The sequence below is a fragment of the Lottia gigantea genome, assembly GCF_000327385.1.
Source record: "Lottia gigantea unplaced genomic scaffold LOTGIsca_81, whole genome shotgun sequence".
NCBI classification, from domain to species: Eukaryota; Metazoa; Mollusca; class Gastropoda; family Lottiidae; genus Lottia; species Lottia gigantea.
In genome coordinates, this window is record NW_008710694.1 from 406730 (window position 1) to 424688 (window position 17959).

At 32.3% G+C, this 17959-nt stretch overlaps 1 protein-coding gene across 1 annotated transcript in view; it reads right to left on the bottom strand.

The window, feature by feature from the left end:
* The window catches only part of LOTGIDRAFT_168990 (hypothetical protein), a gene marked incomplete at both ends in the record, with an annotated part of 45786 nt that overhangs the window by 20103 nt on the left and 7724 nt on the right, over window positions 1-17959 (bottom strand). The window contains 24 exons of the mRNA XM_009067287.1: window positions 105-282; window positions 437-565; window positions 802-1013; window positions 1313-1445; window positions 1657-1688; window positions 2061-2205; window positions 2385-2588; window positions 3428-3711; window positions 4642-4792; window positions 5043-5258; window positions 5695-5839; window positions 5973-6247; window positions 6555-6782; window positions 6973-7203; window positions 8156-8282; window positions 8408-8711; window positions 9025-9376; window positions 9789-9929; window positions 10509-10713; window positions 11881-12466; window positions 13860-14108; window positions 14598-14711; window positions 15098-15238; window positions 17510-17680. Of these exons, the coding sequence (XP_009065535.1) occupies window positions 105-282; window positions 437-565; window positions 802-1013; window positions 1313-1445; window positions 1657-1688; window positions 2061-2205; window positions 2385-2588; window positions 3428-3711; window positions 4642-4792; window positions 5043-5258; window positions 5695-5839; window positions 5973-6247; window positions 6555-6782; window positions 6973-7203; window positions 8156-8282; window positions 8408-8711; window positions 9025-9376; window positions 9789-9929; window positions 10509-10713; window positions 11881-12466; window positions 13860-14108; window positions 14598-14711; window positions 15098-15238; window positions 17510-17680 (4953 nt within the window). The remainder of the gene's footprint in view (window positions 1-104; window positions 283-436; window positions 566-801; window positions 1014-1312; window positions 1446-1656; window positions 1689-2060; window positions 2206-2384; window positions 2589-3427; window positions 3712-4641; window positions 4793-5042; window positions 5259-5694; window positions 5840-5972; window positions 6248-6554; window positions 6783-6972; window positions 7204-8155; window positions 8283-8407; window positions 8712-9024; window positions 9377-9788; window positions 9930-10508; window positions 10714-11880; window positions 12467-13859; window positions 14109-14597; window positions 14712-15097; window positions 15239-17509; window positions 17681-17959) is intronic.

Here is a 17959-nt window from a genome sequence, read left to right on the forward strand (position 1 = left end):
AAGAGGAGGAGGAAAAGGGGGGGGGGGGGGGGTGATGGAAGGAGGAGGGTGGAGAACAGGAGGAAGAAGGAGGATGGGAGGATGCTGAAATGAGGATGATTTACTTTGTCTTACAGCATCTAGAACTATAGCTGGTCGTATCAATATTGGATCTACAGCTGAACAATTCTGAATCTGTTTAGAGATCAAGGTTGATAATCCTGCCTTATTAAATAGTCGTAGAGCCAATCTTCTACATTTATTAGAGTTTATTTTACCATCTGATAGTAGCTTTAATTTGATCTGTAAATAAAATATCAAAATTAGTTAACGTTTTATATTATTATCGTATACTTGGCAAAAACAATAATAACTCACAAGGAAACTAAGGCCAAAACACCTTTTAGCAATATGCCATCATTAAATGGAATTGGAAGAAATTAAAGCAAATTAGTACCTTGTTATCGTTATATACAATCTTCTCAACATTTTTCCATAATGTATACAGCCGTCCATTGTGATCATCTGTTATACTCCACTCTAATCTTTTAATTACATTATTACAAGATTCACTGGTTTGTGTAAACTTTAATATAACATCCAGCTTTCAAAATGAAAAAGGTAAAATAGAACAAATATAAGGAGTATCAATCAAATAGTCACCAAGAGCAAATTGGCGACATATTGAGTGTTTGGAAACGAAAAATTTTGTGTTTTCAAACTACTAATTTTAAGGCTTGTAAACCATAGAATCAACAAATGTAACTTTTATATGCATGTATTGATAATGAGTTCAACACAATACAACATATATATCAATACCTCCTGATCTGTTATCATTAAAATATCTAATTTAGGTTTTTCAGGTGTTTCTAGGATCGTCACACCTTCCGAAAAAACTGATTGGGAACAAACATTATCAATACAAAATTGTAATTCACTTCTATAGGATTCACAAACTTCTAAACGATATGGTAGTGTCAGCATTCTATCTCTTGTGTATAGTTCTTTTTCGTATTCTTTCAGCCATATATCTGGAAAAAAAATTGAATACTTTTTCTCTATGACATACTTGCCCAGCTAATAGAACTCTTTTCCAATAATTGGAATTATTAATTATTATCCATTTAGTACACTTTTTTACAATTACAAATTCGGATTCCGTTTTCCATCCTACAAGTTAATACAAACGTACTGCATAAACAAAGAATGCAAGGGGGTTCAACTAAATAATTAACAAAAAACGTCAAGGTATGGATTATACCTGCAATAATAAATTCTAAGCTTGGTTGCTTTAAAAATGCGAAAAAAAGTTTAAATATATTGATGTTACCTGTATTTTGATGTTGTTTTTGTAAAGACCATTTAATATGGGGATATATATTATAATATGTATTAGAAATATTCCACTTTATACTGTAACTAGAACTAGATGGTTGATAACCAGGTTCACCACAATAGATGATCTAAAACATAGAATAAGAAACGCTAGAATGACTTATTTCGTCATTTTGGGGTAAATATTGTCAGTATCAACAATGTTGCGTTGTGTTGTAAGTTTTAGACATAATCAAGGAATATGACAAATATGACAAATAAAACTGCGAGTGTCACACATAATCAATAATATTCTACTGCTTGATTGAGCTCTGGATTTAATCTTTAAAAATCACTTACAGTAGAATTACGGTAAAGGTTGGCTTCCAGATCTGAAACAAAACAAATATATCTCACTAACTAATTTACATTTAACTCAACAGGCAGGTTTACATTAATTTATTAAACGGGGGACTTTGAATAAAAAAAAACCATACATATAAATCGTACATACTTAACAAACCTAGAGGCGAAACTGCGAGAGCCTTGGTTTCCAGAATTCACTGAAACTTTTGCGTATTAAAAACATCCTCAAAGTCAATATTCTTTCGAAAATCAAATATACATCTATAATTTGTTTCTGAAATTTGAAACCACAATCTTGCAATAACCTTCAAAATCCATTCTGCAAACTGTACACCAGATACTGGCAATATGTCGTTCAATTAAAATCACAGGATATTGAAACAGAAAGGAAATATTACCAGTTGGCTGAAAACAAGCAGCACCATCTTTTAATTCAACTTCATCAGTCAGATCTTCTGATCTCTGTACAACTGTTATTCCATCAGATGATGACGTCACACTACCAACACCAACTACTGTAGCAGTTACTGATACAATATACTTCTAGAAAGGTATTATGGCTTCAAAATTGGTCGATGAATCGTATATCTAGTCGCATGATAATTCGTTTCATATCACATCATCCGTTGCTAAATAGCATAAGAACTTAATTCTATCATGGTTACTACATACATAATTTAATAGAAATAAGATGAATGCAAACAAAAACCCATTCGTACTACCTGATGAAGCTGTAACTTGAGACCAATGAAGGTGTATTCAGTTTGTTGGCTGACATGAACAGATTGTATAAATTCACTGTCATTCTCTCTCTTTATTCCTACTTTATAATTAATACCTCTAGATATTTCTTCTTCAGATTCAAATCCATACCATCGTACACTAACCATACTAGTAGATAGTTGATAGTCACTATCTTCAAGTTCCTATAATTATAATATACTAGTTGATAGTCACTATCTTCAAGTTCCTATAATTATATTATACTACTAGATAGTTGACAGTCACTATCTTCAAGTTCCTTTAATTATATTATACTACTAGATAGTTGATAGTCACTATCTTCAAGTTCCTTTAATTATAATATACTAGTAGATAGTCACTATCTTCAAGTTGCTATAATCATAATATATTAGTAGATAGTTGATAGTCACTATCTTCAAGTTGCTTTAATTATAATATACTAGTAGATAGTTGATAGTCACTATCTTCAAGATCCTATAATTATAATACACTAGTAGATAGTGACTATCTTCAAGTTTCTATAATTATAATGATAAACTGAATCGTCTTATTCCATATAGTACGACGAGTAAAAGGCAGTTTCAAGACATTGGTTAATGAAAGCGAGAAGCCTAGTGCATGCTATGGCGTTATCCCGTCTTTCCCAGACGAATTGTAAAGCAATTATTTAACGCCTCATTAAAGAACGTGCCTGTCATATCTGTGACGGACAGAGAGCTGATGGACACAGGGTAAGGCTAAGGATAATTATATATGTTTCCCATAACTTGTGTCTTTATGCCATAAAAAGAGGAGGAGATTTGGTCGTATTAAGCTGGATGTTGTGATCATCAGCGATGCCCTTGTTTGAAGAAACGGTAATATAAGCTCTAGGTCACTCACTGATTCAATCCCATGACATTATTAATTTTTACACCAAAATCAATCGTTTACATAGGAATATAGCAAGATCAATGACTATTTTCATCCAGCAGTTTGTAGAAAGTAAAAGTAAATGCGGTTGGTCTCATTTCATTCTTACCAAAATATTGAAGTAGTCCATTTCACTGTTTAAACCAACATCAATTACCACACCTTTAGATGGTAATATTGATTTATATGTTAAAGATTCTGATGATATTACTGTATGAAGACCAACTGTATTTTCTATTTTAATAGATACATAGTATTTATACCCATGGTGTAGACTCCAGTCTAATTTCAGAATATCAAATACAGTACAGGTTGGTGGTAAGGCTTCAAGACAGGGTTCATTGAAGTTTAAATCTGAATACTTGATGATTTCCTGGCCGCCTTTTGTTCTACCTGAAATATATTCATTTAGAATTAGGAAAAAATAATAAAAATTCCAATTATGGCATCACAAGACAAGAATGCCAGTGACTAAAGGTGTCTTGCGATTGGCAAAAAGCAAATGCAACTGGATTTAAATACACTGCATGCCACTGGGAGAATTTGATTGTTGAATTTAGGTCATTTGAATGTACTGACGACTGATAAATCACAGTAGCTGTCAGCTACTTGGCGGTTAAATAAAAACAACAGAAATATCACGAACACAAATTTAATTTGAATGTTAATACATTATTAAGTTGGCATATATAGTGATACAGTATAGGCTGTACTCACTGGCACTTAGATTCAAACAAAGATTTGTAAAGACTTCAGAAATAATTTCAACACAGAACATAAATTACAGTAAGGAGATAAATAATCGTTTGATAGTTTTTCATTTTAAACTAATCATAATTAGTATAATGTCCTGATCTAAAACTTGGGTTTTGGCAGTTAGTTTTCGTCATTTCAATTGATATGTCAACCTCGAATTGGTGAAGATTTTCAAAATATCTGTGTCAAGTCACTGTTCAATAATCAATGTGCAGGATAATTTTATCTCACTTTTTTGTTTTAATGAAAGAATAACATAAAGATTGTGCTTTGACATAAAATTTGGATATTGGCAATTAAATCTGTTGTTAATGTATTCAATGATCCCAGTGGATCTTTCAAAAATGAAATCAGCTGTTTATATTAGTTTATATAAAAACAATATCAATGAATAACATGATAAACCAAATAATAAGTTAAAAATATTTTAGGGGTATTACGTGTGGTTTTATGAAGATCGAATTTTCTTTTGTTTTTGACTGTCCTTTTTTATAAATTGTTGTCATTTGCCAATAATAACAGGTTAAAAGAACATGCATGTAGAAAGCCATATATTACTTCACTCACCAATAGCTGCTGTATATCTCAGTTGACTGTGACCAGGATCTTTAACTACAGCATTGGACCAATTGGCTACCAACAGATTATTATTTAATACCACATCTATGTTACCAGTAAATTTAGGTTTAGAAGTATGAACTATCAGTGGTCCTAGGGTCTGAAAATTAAGCCAAGAATGAAAAGACGTGACGAAAAACAGGTATTGAACCAATATCTGGTTGTGCAGTATGGGGATATTTTTGCCATTATTTTAGACAGCTAATGATATAGCCTACATCATTTCAATATAGCTAAATTTGGAATCATCGATAATAGGCAGTAATACAGTGTACAAGAAATATGTTCTGAGCAAGGGTATACAATATATACTATGTGGTCGTATATATTTACTTGAATAATGTACTAACCTGAATAGTTTCTAGTCCAGCTTTATTCGTAGCTTTAATATGAATAAAGAATTCTGTACCATCAGTAAGTTGTGGATGATAACCACGGTACCATGTATGATGATTTGTAGAGTGAAATGGTAATAAATCAGGTATAGAATCTCTCTCTGATGATAAACCAAACTGATAATCATAAATACCAGATTCTACATCTATACCAGTCCAGTTTACATATATCTATAATGTATAAGGTTGAATGTTTGACTTTTTCGCTCATTTTCAATTCAATAAATCCATAGATATAATATTTTAACTATGTGAGAAATGTTAGGATGGTCTTGTTAAACATCGACTTGTATAGTCTAACAACTGTCGTTTGATTTAAGTTGATAGCATGATTTATTCATGAGAATACGAATTGAAGATGAATCTGTTAATAGTTAATAGATGGCAAGTGTAATAACCTGTAGAATAAAAAAAATAATGATATCTTCGCAATAATCTAATTAGAAGAAAACAATATAAAACGAAAACTTTAAATTCTTGATATTTATAATGCTTTTGAGTGGGTCAACTAGATGTTAATAACTTTGTAAATAGATTCAACAATATAATCAAATGACCTTGTATTTATCAACTTATAACTACAAAATATATTTACAAGTAGACCTACATGTGAATGTTCTACTAGGTATGATTGTGTTAGATATTGTATAGGTAATGTTTCTTCTTGACATAAATCTCTATCTTGTATTGTTTGATTGGGATATCTTTCTACTGGAAACAACGATATATCTTCTATTGGTCTTCCTTTTTGTCTGAAAATATTAAACACAATCAACTGTTCTTGTGAAAAAGCATCTAACATAAACTGTTAAAAGGATTACAGAAGAAGTTTGATTATGATTAGGATTTGCTACGTGGGAAATAAATGTAATTGGCGAAACTTACAGACAATCAGGATCTGGATTCTGTATTTGATGAATCTGTCTTCTATTATTGATATAATATAACTTTCTATCTTTTGATACTAATCCTGCTTCTATTCTAGCTTGATCTATAAATATTTCACGGACGATAGGTCGTGTTGAATCTATAACAACACCATCAGAACATACAGGTTGAGAGGGTTGTAGAGCTGCGTTATAGGCTACCACTGTGATATAATACTGTCCATCTGTAGGTGCTAACCAGGTAGCATGAGTTACTGATGTTTCATTGATTTCCTTTAATATAAAAGAACAGTAATTATTAATATCAAAGTCTTTACCATTTTACTTATATTTTTCTTTGCTTCATATCATCTCAAACGATTTCCTATTTCGTTACTGGTGTTTAATTTGGATGCAATTTCCAATACTTTTGGAAATGTCTTTATCAGATTTTCATTTGAAAGATCTAAATCCCATCTATCAGGCCTATCGGAAGACAAATCATACGGTAGGTCTAAAATTACAAAGTATATATATATATATATATATGTTTAGCTTTTGTTTTTTTAATAGATACTTTTGTTTTATTAGAATGGTATACTTGAAGGTAAAATCGTACTGGAGTGTTCTGGATTTCAAAATGAAAGTCTTCAGCAGTTAAACATCCAGTAGAAAAACCATAATGATAATATCTCACACCACTTTCTTTATCAAAAAATCCTTCCCAATGTGCCTGTAGATTTCTATCGGGTTGGTAATCCACTTCCGATTCACCATATCTACCATCATGTACAACACCAACATGTGGTGGACTTGTATCAATTGTAATCTGAAATAACATTATATTTCGTTAAAGAAAATATCTTCTTTTGCATTTGAATCAAATGTAATAAAGTCCATCTTTTCTGCACCCGATTGGGAAAATGAAGACAAAGTTTATTCACATAAGATCCCAAGGGTATAATAAACATCTTTCTTTGCTCTGTTATTAATCGCGTTATATTTTAAACCCAACCTACCTTTATTGTGAGAGTTGTATTTAATTTGGCATTATTCATAACATAAACTTCAATATAATAATCATAATCATGTACACCTTGATCTTTTCCTTGAATTAATCCAGTCCCTTTATCTAATGATACACCAGGTTTAACTTGAAAATGTTGATGATAACAACCAACAGCAGGTGTACAATAACAATCAGATCCTCGAGAATAATTCTGGTATTTCTCTTCACAATCTGTATGATTCTAAAATAAAACATTGTGGTTAATGACCTATATCCTTGACAGACATTGGCCTAAATAGAGAACAGAGGCACAATCAATGAGACAGAAGGTGACTTTTTTTAAAAGTAAGTCAAGGTTTTAATTAGGCTACAGTTAGAAGCTAGTCCTCTCATCAGTAAAATAGGTCAATGCATATCTTTTTAAATACTAAATGTTGACCTAGATATAAAGTAGGTCAGGGTATATAATCGAATAGAATCGAATATAACTGGATGACCTGTTTATCGAAATAGGTCAGGTAATATAGTACATTTAAAACTAGTAGGTGGTCTCTTTATAAAGTAGGTCAAGGTATATACCACAGTTTAAAGCAGAGCCAAACAGATGTCACTTTTAGTAAGCGTATAGAATAGAGTAAGAAGTAAATATTAGTAGATGGCCTATTTATAAAGTAGGTCAAGGTATATAATTCAGTAAGAAATAAATACGAGAGGTGACCTATTTATTAAGTAGGTCAAGGTAAGAAACAAATATTAGCGGGTGACCTATTTATAATGTATGTCAATGTATATAATACAGTTGGAATCAAATATTAGTGGGTGACCTATTTATAAAGTAGGTCAAGGTATATAATACATTTGGAATCAAATATTAGGAGTGACCTATTTATAAAGTAGGTCAAGGTATATTATACAGTTAGAATCAAATATTAGTTGACCTATTTATAAAGTAGGTCAATGTATATAATACAGTTAGAATCAAACATTACGAGGTGACCTATTTATAGAGTAGGTCAAGGTATATAATACAGTGAGTAGAAAATAATATTAAAAAGTGACATATTTATAAAGCATGTTAAGGTCAAAGTGGTTGACCTATTTAAAAAGCAAGTCATGGTATATGATACAGTTGGAAGTAAATACAAAGAAGTGACCTAATTCTAAAGTAGGTAAAGGTGTGTCAAATATCTTACCTGTGCTTTCCCTTGTTCTGGTATATGTTGTGAACCATGTAATATAACATCAGCAGTAAAATTATCATAAAGTTTCCACACTACTGTTTCTAGTCCACTGTGAAGATCATAAGCTATCCATTCTATCCTGTTGTTAAGCAAAAATACATAACGAATATCTAACATAAAACTAATTGGAGTTCATCAATTTATGATTATGGTTTAGAAACTTATAATGATGTTGTAATCGCAAAAAATGGACGGAATACTTACACAAGTTTATTTAAATCTTGAAATTCATGGATAGATATATCTACTTTATCTCCTTTAGTTAACCATAGATCTTTTACAACAGGTGGAGAAGTATCAAAATAAAGCGAGATGATTTCTTCCAGGTAGAAATCTACTATATCATAAGCTCTTATATAAAATTTAACAGTGTCGCCATCTTGTAATGTAGGAGAAATTGTAATAGATTGGTTCAGGTTACCAGTAGTAGTAAAATCAGTATCTGTTGGTTGAATGGTAGATCCTCCTTGTACATCTATCCCATAATATGTTTTATAAAGCACTATACCTATAAATAGATTAGTTATATATTATAATAATAATACATATTATAATGCATAATTCTATAAATAAATAAATTCCAACATCTTTCTATATGATATTTGTCTTGTTTCTGCAGTTCCATGTCTCGTAGTTTCCATTAGAAATGATAATGATTATACCAACGTGTAAAAGGAGTCAAAAACGCAATATCCTTTAAATTACCTAAAATATTGTCAGCTTGTACCACTGTTCTGGAACCATTATGAACGTGATATACAAGATGTTACCGCAAATGTCACCAGTCATTCATTTCATATTTAGGACAACATGCAACATACCTAGAACATTATCCACTGGTTCAACTGTTCTGGTGCCATTATTATCATCATATTCACTAGACACGTCGTGATACTGTTCAACCCCAGCTAGATATTTACCATTATGATGTTTAGTATTAATATATCTATTTTCCCAGTCAATAGTAACAGGACCATGATTTTGTTGCCAGACATAGTTAGTAGAAGGTAGGGCTGTTGTAGCTAGAAATTGACTGTTATGAGTAGTTGTAATATTGGACGAGTCGTCAAATATTAATATTCTTCTTGCTGTTTGTGTATTGCCTGCCTTGTCTTTAGTAGTAAATATAATAGCATAGGCGCTTGGTGTAGTAAGATAAAATGTCAAATTTTTCTGAAATGATAGAGAGCATAACTGTGAAAGAAACAACTGGTATTACAGAATGGTAGCATTACTTCGTCTTATACCTTGAATGTAATTACTTGCATCACATAATTTGTAAATGCATCGATTTGATTGGATTGAATGTCAACCTATACAGCCAATCATTGCCCCCGATTGTGCGCAGAGCCAAACTTGTTTTAAGTCTTTCTGTCGAACTCTCTGTTTGGTTGTATTCACTAGCGTATAATCCAATCCAATCGCTGCATTTACGAATTTCTGAAACCACCCCAATGGTGGCCATTGCAGTCAAGGTATTAGACACAGTTCTTGTAAAGACAGAATGTAATCTTTGATATATAAGAATTTTTCATAGTGATTAATTTAATTTCATATTCTTACTAACTATCGTATCGTTACTTACTGAGGTTGTATAGTGATTCTGGACACTTTCACCAATCACTAGAACATCACCTGCTGGTTTTAAACTGAACACTTCAATCTCATAAACACCTATACCCCCATCATCATCCATCCAACCATCCCATGATAGAATATTCTCCGTCTTTTATACAAAATAATCATATTTAGAGTAAGCGTTCTACTATATATATCAAAACAATTTCTTGAGCATACACATTCTAACAAGACTACAAAAACAAAGGAATTGATTCCAGGGATGGTCGTAAGCGTCCAATTGTGCTGTACAGTCGAATAGGTGGCTACACAGTCTTACATTGAGTTCACCATCAAATACTGAAATTTCAGAAGCTTAACCCATTTGTGTTGAATATTGACCAAGGGGACATTTTTGTTCATAAAATGAAGAATGACCAGCAGAGTCGCAGGTCTTTTGATGTCTTTTAAAAAGACAAATAACGAGCAGGTATTGATTAGAAATATATTCAAACAGAATCTCAAAAACATTTTGTTGCTACTCGGAGCTATGGTTATACAAAAGTAGGCATCGGCTTGCTGAAAGTCTGTACATCTTGATATATCGCATCAAACTAGCTAGCAGATTGTGACAGTAGCAGCCAGCAACCAATGGTCTTAAGAAATATGCCACCGGTTTTGTATTGTTGAGCCTCAATTTTTCTCATTGTGATTTTATTAATGAATAGTTTTATTGATGAATAGTTACCTGTTGGGACCCGTCTATATCAGATAACATGGTTTGATTACAATCTAATACAGGTTGACAGTGGTAGGGAGGTACATTATCAAATCGTATTTCATATACATGTTGTAAAGAACTACTTTCAAAATAATGAGTTTCATTACTCTCAGTTTCAAAATTAGTTAACTTGACAAATCCACCAACTACTAACGTGATGTTCACCTCTAACCTAAAGACAACAAAACTAAACTGTATCAGGTACATAAGGATCAATATTCCGATAATATAGAAACTTTTGACAAAGATGCTGGATGCATTTCTAAAAGTTGGTTTGAACGTTATAGGTTCTATCTCATGTGGTAAATCCTCAGTACACAGTTAAGGTGCATTTATACAGAGCGCGAACGCGAACGCGAACGCGAACGCGGTTTTTCGTCATGGAATGGTTTCATCATTTTATAGAGGGACCGTTCAAATAGAATGGCGGATTTCTTGCTATCAACCAATCAGCTTGTACCACCTCCCTTGCATCATTTCCTAAAAAAGAAACTTGTGCACATGGCTTTTCCAATTTGCTGTAGGGTACAAACAATGGATAAAACGGAAGTTTTGATTTTAGAAGTTGAAGAGAATCCAGTTTTGTTTGACAAAGCTGAAAAAACTTACAAAGAGACAGTAAAAAAGAAAGATATTTGGAAGGGAATCGGAGAGAAGGTTGGACTGAAGGTGTGTTATTAAAAAAAATTCAATTTATTTTGCCTGTTTCATCAATGGTATGGAACTTATAAAGAAAATAACATTGCACCAATTCATTAATTAATTAATTTTTAATTGACTGTTGTCACTTTGTTTAAAACGTCCTCTGCTGGCTTGGGTGCATGCCGTCGACGGTTTTCCGCGTTCGTGTTCGCGCTCTATTTGAATGACTGAACTGATGAAAAGTCGCGGTCGCGTTCGCGCCGGTCGCGTTCGCGTTCGCGCTCTGTATAAATGCACCTTTATACTACGAAACTTGTTGGGATAATGTATTTTTCTCTAAAAGGAAAAATTCCAACACTTACAAAATAGCTCGTGACAGAATTTCTAAATACATATGGATAAGCTTTACGATATGTTATCTCTGAATCGAGAAGGATATACTCCATTGGCGACAATTAGAGGTAGAGATCACATTAAATAATGGAACAAACTTTATGTGTTTAATTATAGATGTTATTCCACCAAATGATGTAAACAATGTAAATTGTTGAAACGTTGTCTGTAATGACCCACTGGAGTATACCATAACAATTATGTCTCAATATTCATTAAGATATGTGTATGATAATGTCATTTTGGTAGATGAATACCTACCTTTGTGTGTTTGAAAAAGAGATTTTATGGGTTGAATACCTACCAATCTTGGTGTAGGAACTCTTGAGAAAAATTTGTTTCTAAAAGTTTTGAACACGCAAATGTGGCTTGGTTTGGGTCATCTCTGCTGGTTGATGCCGGACAAATATCAGTTTGTGTTTCCGTTACATTAACTTGTTTCCAAACCCAAATTGAACATCTTATATCCGTGTCAGTTTTATTAACATCCGTTTGGTTCATTGACAAATCGGTTTCGTTCATTGACCAATCAGTTTCGCCCATTATCCAATCGGTTGCGTTTATTAACCAATTGGATACGTTTAATGACAAATCGGTTGAGTTTATTGACCAATCAGTTTTGTTCATCAACATATTACTAATTTCGTTTAACACAAACTCAGTACCGTTCATTCCCAGTGACTCACAGTAATAATCAGCATTATTAGTCAGATTGAAGGCACTTATATCCGTCAGATTCAAGGCACGGATATCCCAATTGTTATCATCAGCAAAATCAGTCAGATTCAAGGCACTGGCATTCGTAATGTTATCATTGTCTGTGAAGTTTCCTAGAAGACTGTCGATACTGATGACAACAGGAACCTCAACCCATTTCCATACAGTCCTTACTGAAAAACACAAATTAAACCAATATAACGCTGTAGACCAATGCCTCATTGCTCTTTATAACGCTGCCTGTATATGAGCATGTGAAACGTTGAGTGAAAGAAATATTATGTCAGAAATAGTATATCCATATATCTTGTGATTCTCAAACCAATACCTCTAGTTACTGTTTATGTTTCGTTTTTTTTTTCATTATTTCATTCTACAGGCGACAGGATTAAATCGAGGAACATGGAATATTAGAGCCCAGTGTCTTACTGAGCTATAGGGACTCAAACCTCCACAATCCGTGGTATTTTTTGTCATCTCTTTCTCTTACCCTTTTTTCGGTTTTTACATGGTCAAGATTTGGATAAAGATGAAATTTGAATAGTATAACAAAACACAAGACAATATTATGGAATATAACACACTTCTTTAATAAGGTTAGGCACATAATGTTTCAACACAATATAAACGTGTCGTCATCAGTCATCATCTGATCATCATCTATTGACGACACGTGTATATTGTGTTGAAACGTATATGTGCCTAACCTTATTTAAGAAGTGTGTTATATTCCATAATATTGTCTTGTGTTTTGTAATATAAGGCTCCTCGTTTCTATATGTCGTTCAAACATTTTGTTATTATAATTATATTTCATTTCTCACACAAATCATATCTGAATCTTTGTTTTTTGTCTTTTAATCTCGCGCTTTGTTCTTGAAAACTGAAAATGTCACATTCCTTTCATATTTGAAGAGATTTAAATACAAAAGAATAAATGTGAAAATAGTTCTTTCAATATTGGTGGATGTTTATATCCCACAGTGGTGTATTATCGCTAACTAAAACAATTCATGGTCATCATATCATTGTATAGGATTTCCGACCAGATACTAAGTATTGACCAGGCTTTCATGTAACATAAAAGAGTTTTCAACAAGATTTCAGGAAAAAAAGTTAGTGATTAACATTTGAAAGAGATAGCAAATTGAATTAGTTGTGTGAGTCGATAAATAATCGCATCAATATTCAGTTCCTTATAATCATAAAAACGATCGTTTCAAAGGACCAACGTCTTAGTACGTGTATGTACAATTCTTTCAATTGAATCTCCAAATCCACCTTCCCATTCTCAGCAGATACAAGGCATATTTCTTGTCGCCCGTGTAAACGTCAATACCTTTATCTAACGCTGGGTCGAAACAGATCGTATCTGAACCACGCCTCCATTTGTCATGACAAAACCCTTATTCTGGATACGCGTGGGTCGGAATACTGTCTTTTTGTGGCCGTGGGAGCGCTCAGTAGTTAGTGAGTTTGTCGTCTGCTATGCGATTAGGTGCAGTGAGGATCGGCCCGATGTCAGCCCCTAATACATTTAACTGAAGCTTTTCCACAGTAACTCACCTTTATTGAAAGTAATTTGTCCGTGTATTATACCAACTTTATAATCCTTTATAAAAGCATGGCGAGGTTGTGGATTTGGTCTCAGAAAGCGAGACTGGAACTGGTATTGAATAGAAACGGGATTGAGTAAGTTGGTCCAGGATATCGGTTCAGGTTGTGCAGAGTTAACATCTTCTGGCGTCTGTCTCATTTCACCATTTTCAGCAGTTAATGTCACTTCATTGTACAACATTTCAGCTTTTGTGACAACTATATTATGATATTTGGTAATTTTAACATGAATACATGAATATATTTTTGAAGTTTTAATTACAACATTTGATAACGATTTTTAAATTCTAAGGCAACTCCATTCAGTAGACAAATCAATTTGAAAATTATGTAGTTCTCTCGAGACAATAAAATTGCTGCTGTTTGGAATGTAAAAGCATTTTACTTTAACCATAGAAATTGTGATGTATTAGCATTCAAACACTCACACCCCTGAAATCTAAACACCTTGCAGTGGCGTTACTTTGAATGATTAAATTGAGAGGCAGAGTAGGGCCCAAATAATTGTCAAGAGAGGGAGGGGGGGGGGGGGGGTGGCAGCACCAGGCATATAATACTTTTTGAAACTTTGAACTTTGGGAGTAAAGCCAGGCCAACCTATGGTTGAGAGGGGGCATGGCCCTGAAAACATGACCTGTGTCGAGATGTATTTTCTGTACTAGATGTAACACGCCCAAAACAACTTACTTTTCTCACAATGGTTACCAGTAAATCCGTCAGAGCAATTACAATTTGAAAAGAGCTGATCTTTACATGTGCCGGGATAACAGCGTGAACTGTCGGATCTCCATGAACAGCCTTCTACGTACAAAATACATACCAACTTTACTATCAGATTTCTATGAATTATGCATCATCGATTTATGTCTTCAAAATACGAACATTTTTCCAGTAAAAGAAAAAAATATAAAGCTCTATAACCATTTGGTCTGGATAATCAAGAAGGAGTGGCTATCCCGAAATATACGCATTATAACATTTTACCGTGTAAAATCTAAAAGTGGCGCGCTTAAACGAAGCCAGACTTTTCCGAGGAGCGGTGGGGAGATTGCCCCGTTGAAACACAGATGGGTATATGCAACCGAAAGGACTGACAAACACGATGCAGAATTTAATATATAAAAAAATATTATTAAGGACATAATATAAAAATAAGCGATATTATGAAAACATGATAAGTGACTTACTATTACACTCTTTGTGATCCTCAGATTTAATATAGGCTTGGTATCCGGGTAGAATTCCCATGAATCCTTCACATCTATGGCACAGTTGATCAGTTTTATTTGTACAATATTCCAGATCACAGTTATTGATGGGGGAACAAACTGAAAAAAGTTATTAGTTTTTGTTGTACAATATTTCAGATCTCAATTGTTTATGGTTTTACAGACTGAAATAAGTTATTAGTTTTAGTTGTACAATATTCCAGATCACAGTTATTGATGGGTTTACAGACTGAAATAAGTTATTAGTTTTAGATCACAGTTATGGGTGAACAGATTGAAATAAATCATTAGGTTTAGTTGTACAATATTCCAGATCATAGTTATTGATGAGAGAACAGACTGAAATAAATTACTAGATTTTGTTGTACAATAGTTTTAGTTGTTTAATTATTGACAAATGAACAGATTGAAATAAATCATTAGGTTTAGTTGTACAATATTCTAGATCATAGTTATTGATGAGAGAACAAACTGAAATAAATTACTAGATTTTGTTGTACAATAGTTTTAGTTGTTTAATTATTGATGAATGAACAGACTGTATTAAATCATTAGTTTTAGTTGTACAATATTCCAGATCACAATTATTGATGGGTGAACAGACTGAAATAAATTATTAGTTTTAGTTGTACAATATTCCAGATCACAATTATTGATGGGTGAACAGACTGAAATAAATTATTAGTTTTAGTTGTACAATATTTCAGATCATAGTTATTGATGAGAGAACAGACTGAAATAAATTACTAGATTTTGTTGTACAATAGTTTTAGTTGTTTAATTATTGACAAATGAACAGATTGAAATAAATCATTAGGTTTAGTTGTACAATATTCTAGATCATAGTTATTGATGAGAGAACAAACTGAAATAAATTACTAGATTTTGTTGTACAATAGTTTTAGTTGTTTAATTATTGATGAATGAACAGACTGAAATAAATTATTAGTTTTAGTTGTACAATATTCCAGATCACAATTATTGATGGGTGAACAGACTGAAATAAATTATTAGGTTTAGTTGTACAATATTCTAGATCATAGTTATTGATGAGAGAACAAACTGAAATAAATTACTAGATTTTGTTGTACAATAGTTTTAGTTGTTTAATTATTGATGAATGAACAGACTGAAATAAATTATTAGTTTTAGTTGTACAATATTCCAGATCACAATTATTGATGGGTGAACAGACTGAAATAAATCATTAGTTTTAGTTGTACAATATTCCAGATCACAGTTATTGATGAGAGAACAGACTGAAATAAATCATTAGTTTTATTTGTACAATATTCCAGATCACAGTTATTGAAGGGTGAACAGACTGAAATAAATCATTAGTTTTAGTTGTACAATATTCCAGATCACAGTTATTGATGGGAGAACAGACTGAAATAAATCATTAGTTTTAGTTGTACAATATTCCAGATCACAGTTATTGATGAGTGAACAGACTGAAATAAATCATTAGTNTTAGTTGTACAATATTCCAGATCACAGTTATTGATGAGAGAACAGACTGAAATAAATCATCAGTTTTATTTGTACAATATTCCAGATCACAGTTATTGATGAGAGAACAGACTGAAATAAATTATTAGATTTTGTTGTACAAAAGTTTTAGTTGTTTAATTATTGATCGGAGAACAGACTGAAATAAATTATTAGTTTTAGTTGTAAAATATTCCAGATCACAATTATTGATGGGTGAACAGACTGAAATAAATTATTAGTTTTATTTGTACAATATTCCAGATCACAATTATTGATGGGAGAACAGACTGAAATAAATTATTAGTTTTAGTTGTACAATATTCCAGATCACAATTATTGATGGGAGAACAGACTGAAATAAATTATTAGTTTTAGTTGTACAATATTCCAGATCACAATTATTGATGGGAGAACAGACTGAAATAAATTATTAGTTTTAGTTGTAAAATATTTTAGAACACAGTTATTGATGGGAGAACAGACTGAAATAAGTTATTAGTTTTAGTTGTACAATATTCCAGATCACAATTATTGATGGGTGAACAGATTGAAATAAATCATTAGTTTTAGTTGTAAAATATTTTAGAACACAGTTATTGATGGGAGAACAGACTGAAATAAATTATCAGTTTTAGGTGTACAATATTGATGGGTGAACAGACTGAAATGAATTATTAGTTTTATTTGTACAATATTCCAGATCACAATTATTGATGGGTGAACAGATTGAAATATATCATTAGTTTTTGTTGTACAATATGCCAGATTACAATTATTGATTGCTGAAATTACGAGTTTTCGTTGTGCAATATTCCAGGTCACAATAGTTTTAGTTGTACAATATTTTATTCTATTAATTGATAGATGGCTACTTACTGTCACAGAATGGACCAGCTGAATAGAATCCATTTTGTTTACATTCACATACATCGGGTTGAATACACTTGCCGTAACTCGTCTTCGCTATTGTTTTATTAGCCAGTACAATGTGAGAGTCGGGAAAATATTCATTACAAGCTTCTGGATCAGACCTTCCTCTACAAACCGCTATCAAATATTATGACATTAGAATAACGTGATAATACACTATAGTACGTATATATTGGCATTTGCTCCAAAATATGTGTCAAAATGCAAGAAATCAATTTTACATTTGATAAGGTTTTTGGGGGGAGAACCTCTTCAGTCAGAACCCTGTATAAACCCATAGTTCCAGGAGGCTGGCACACTTTTCTGGAAAGCACTTTTTGGGGGTAGGACGTATTGATTTATCTAAAATATTTCATTTTAGTTCAACAATTTATACATGCATATACATTGTAATGC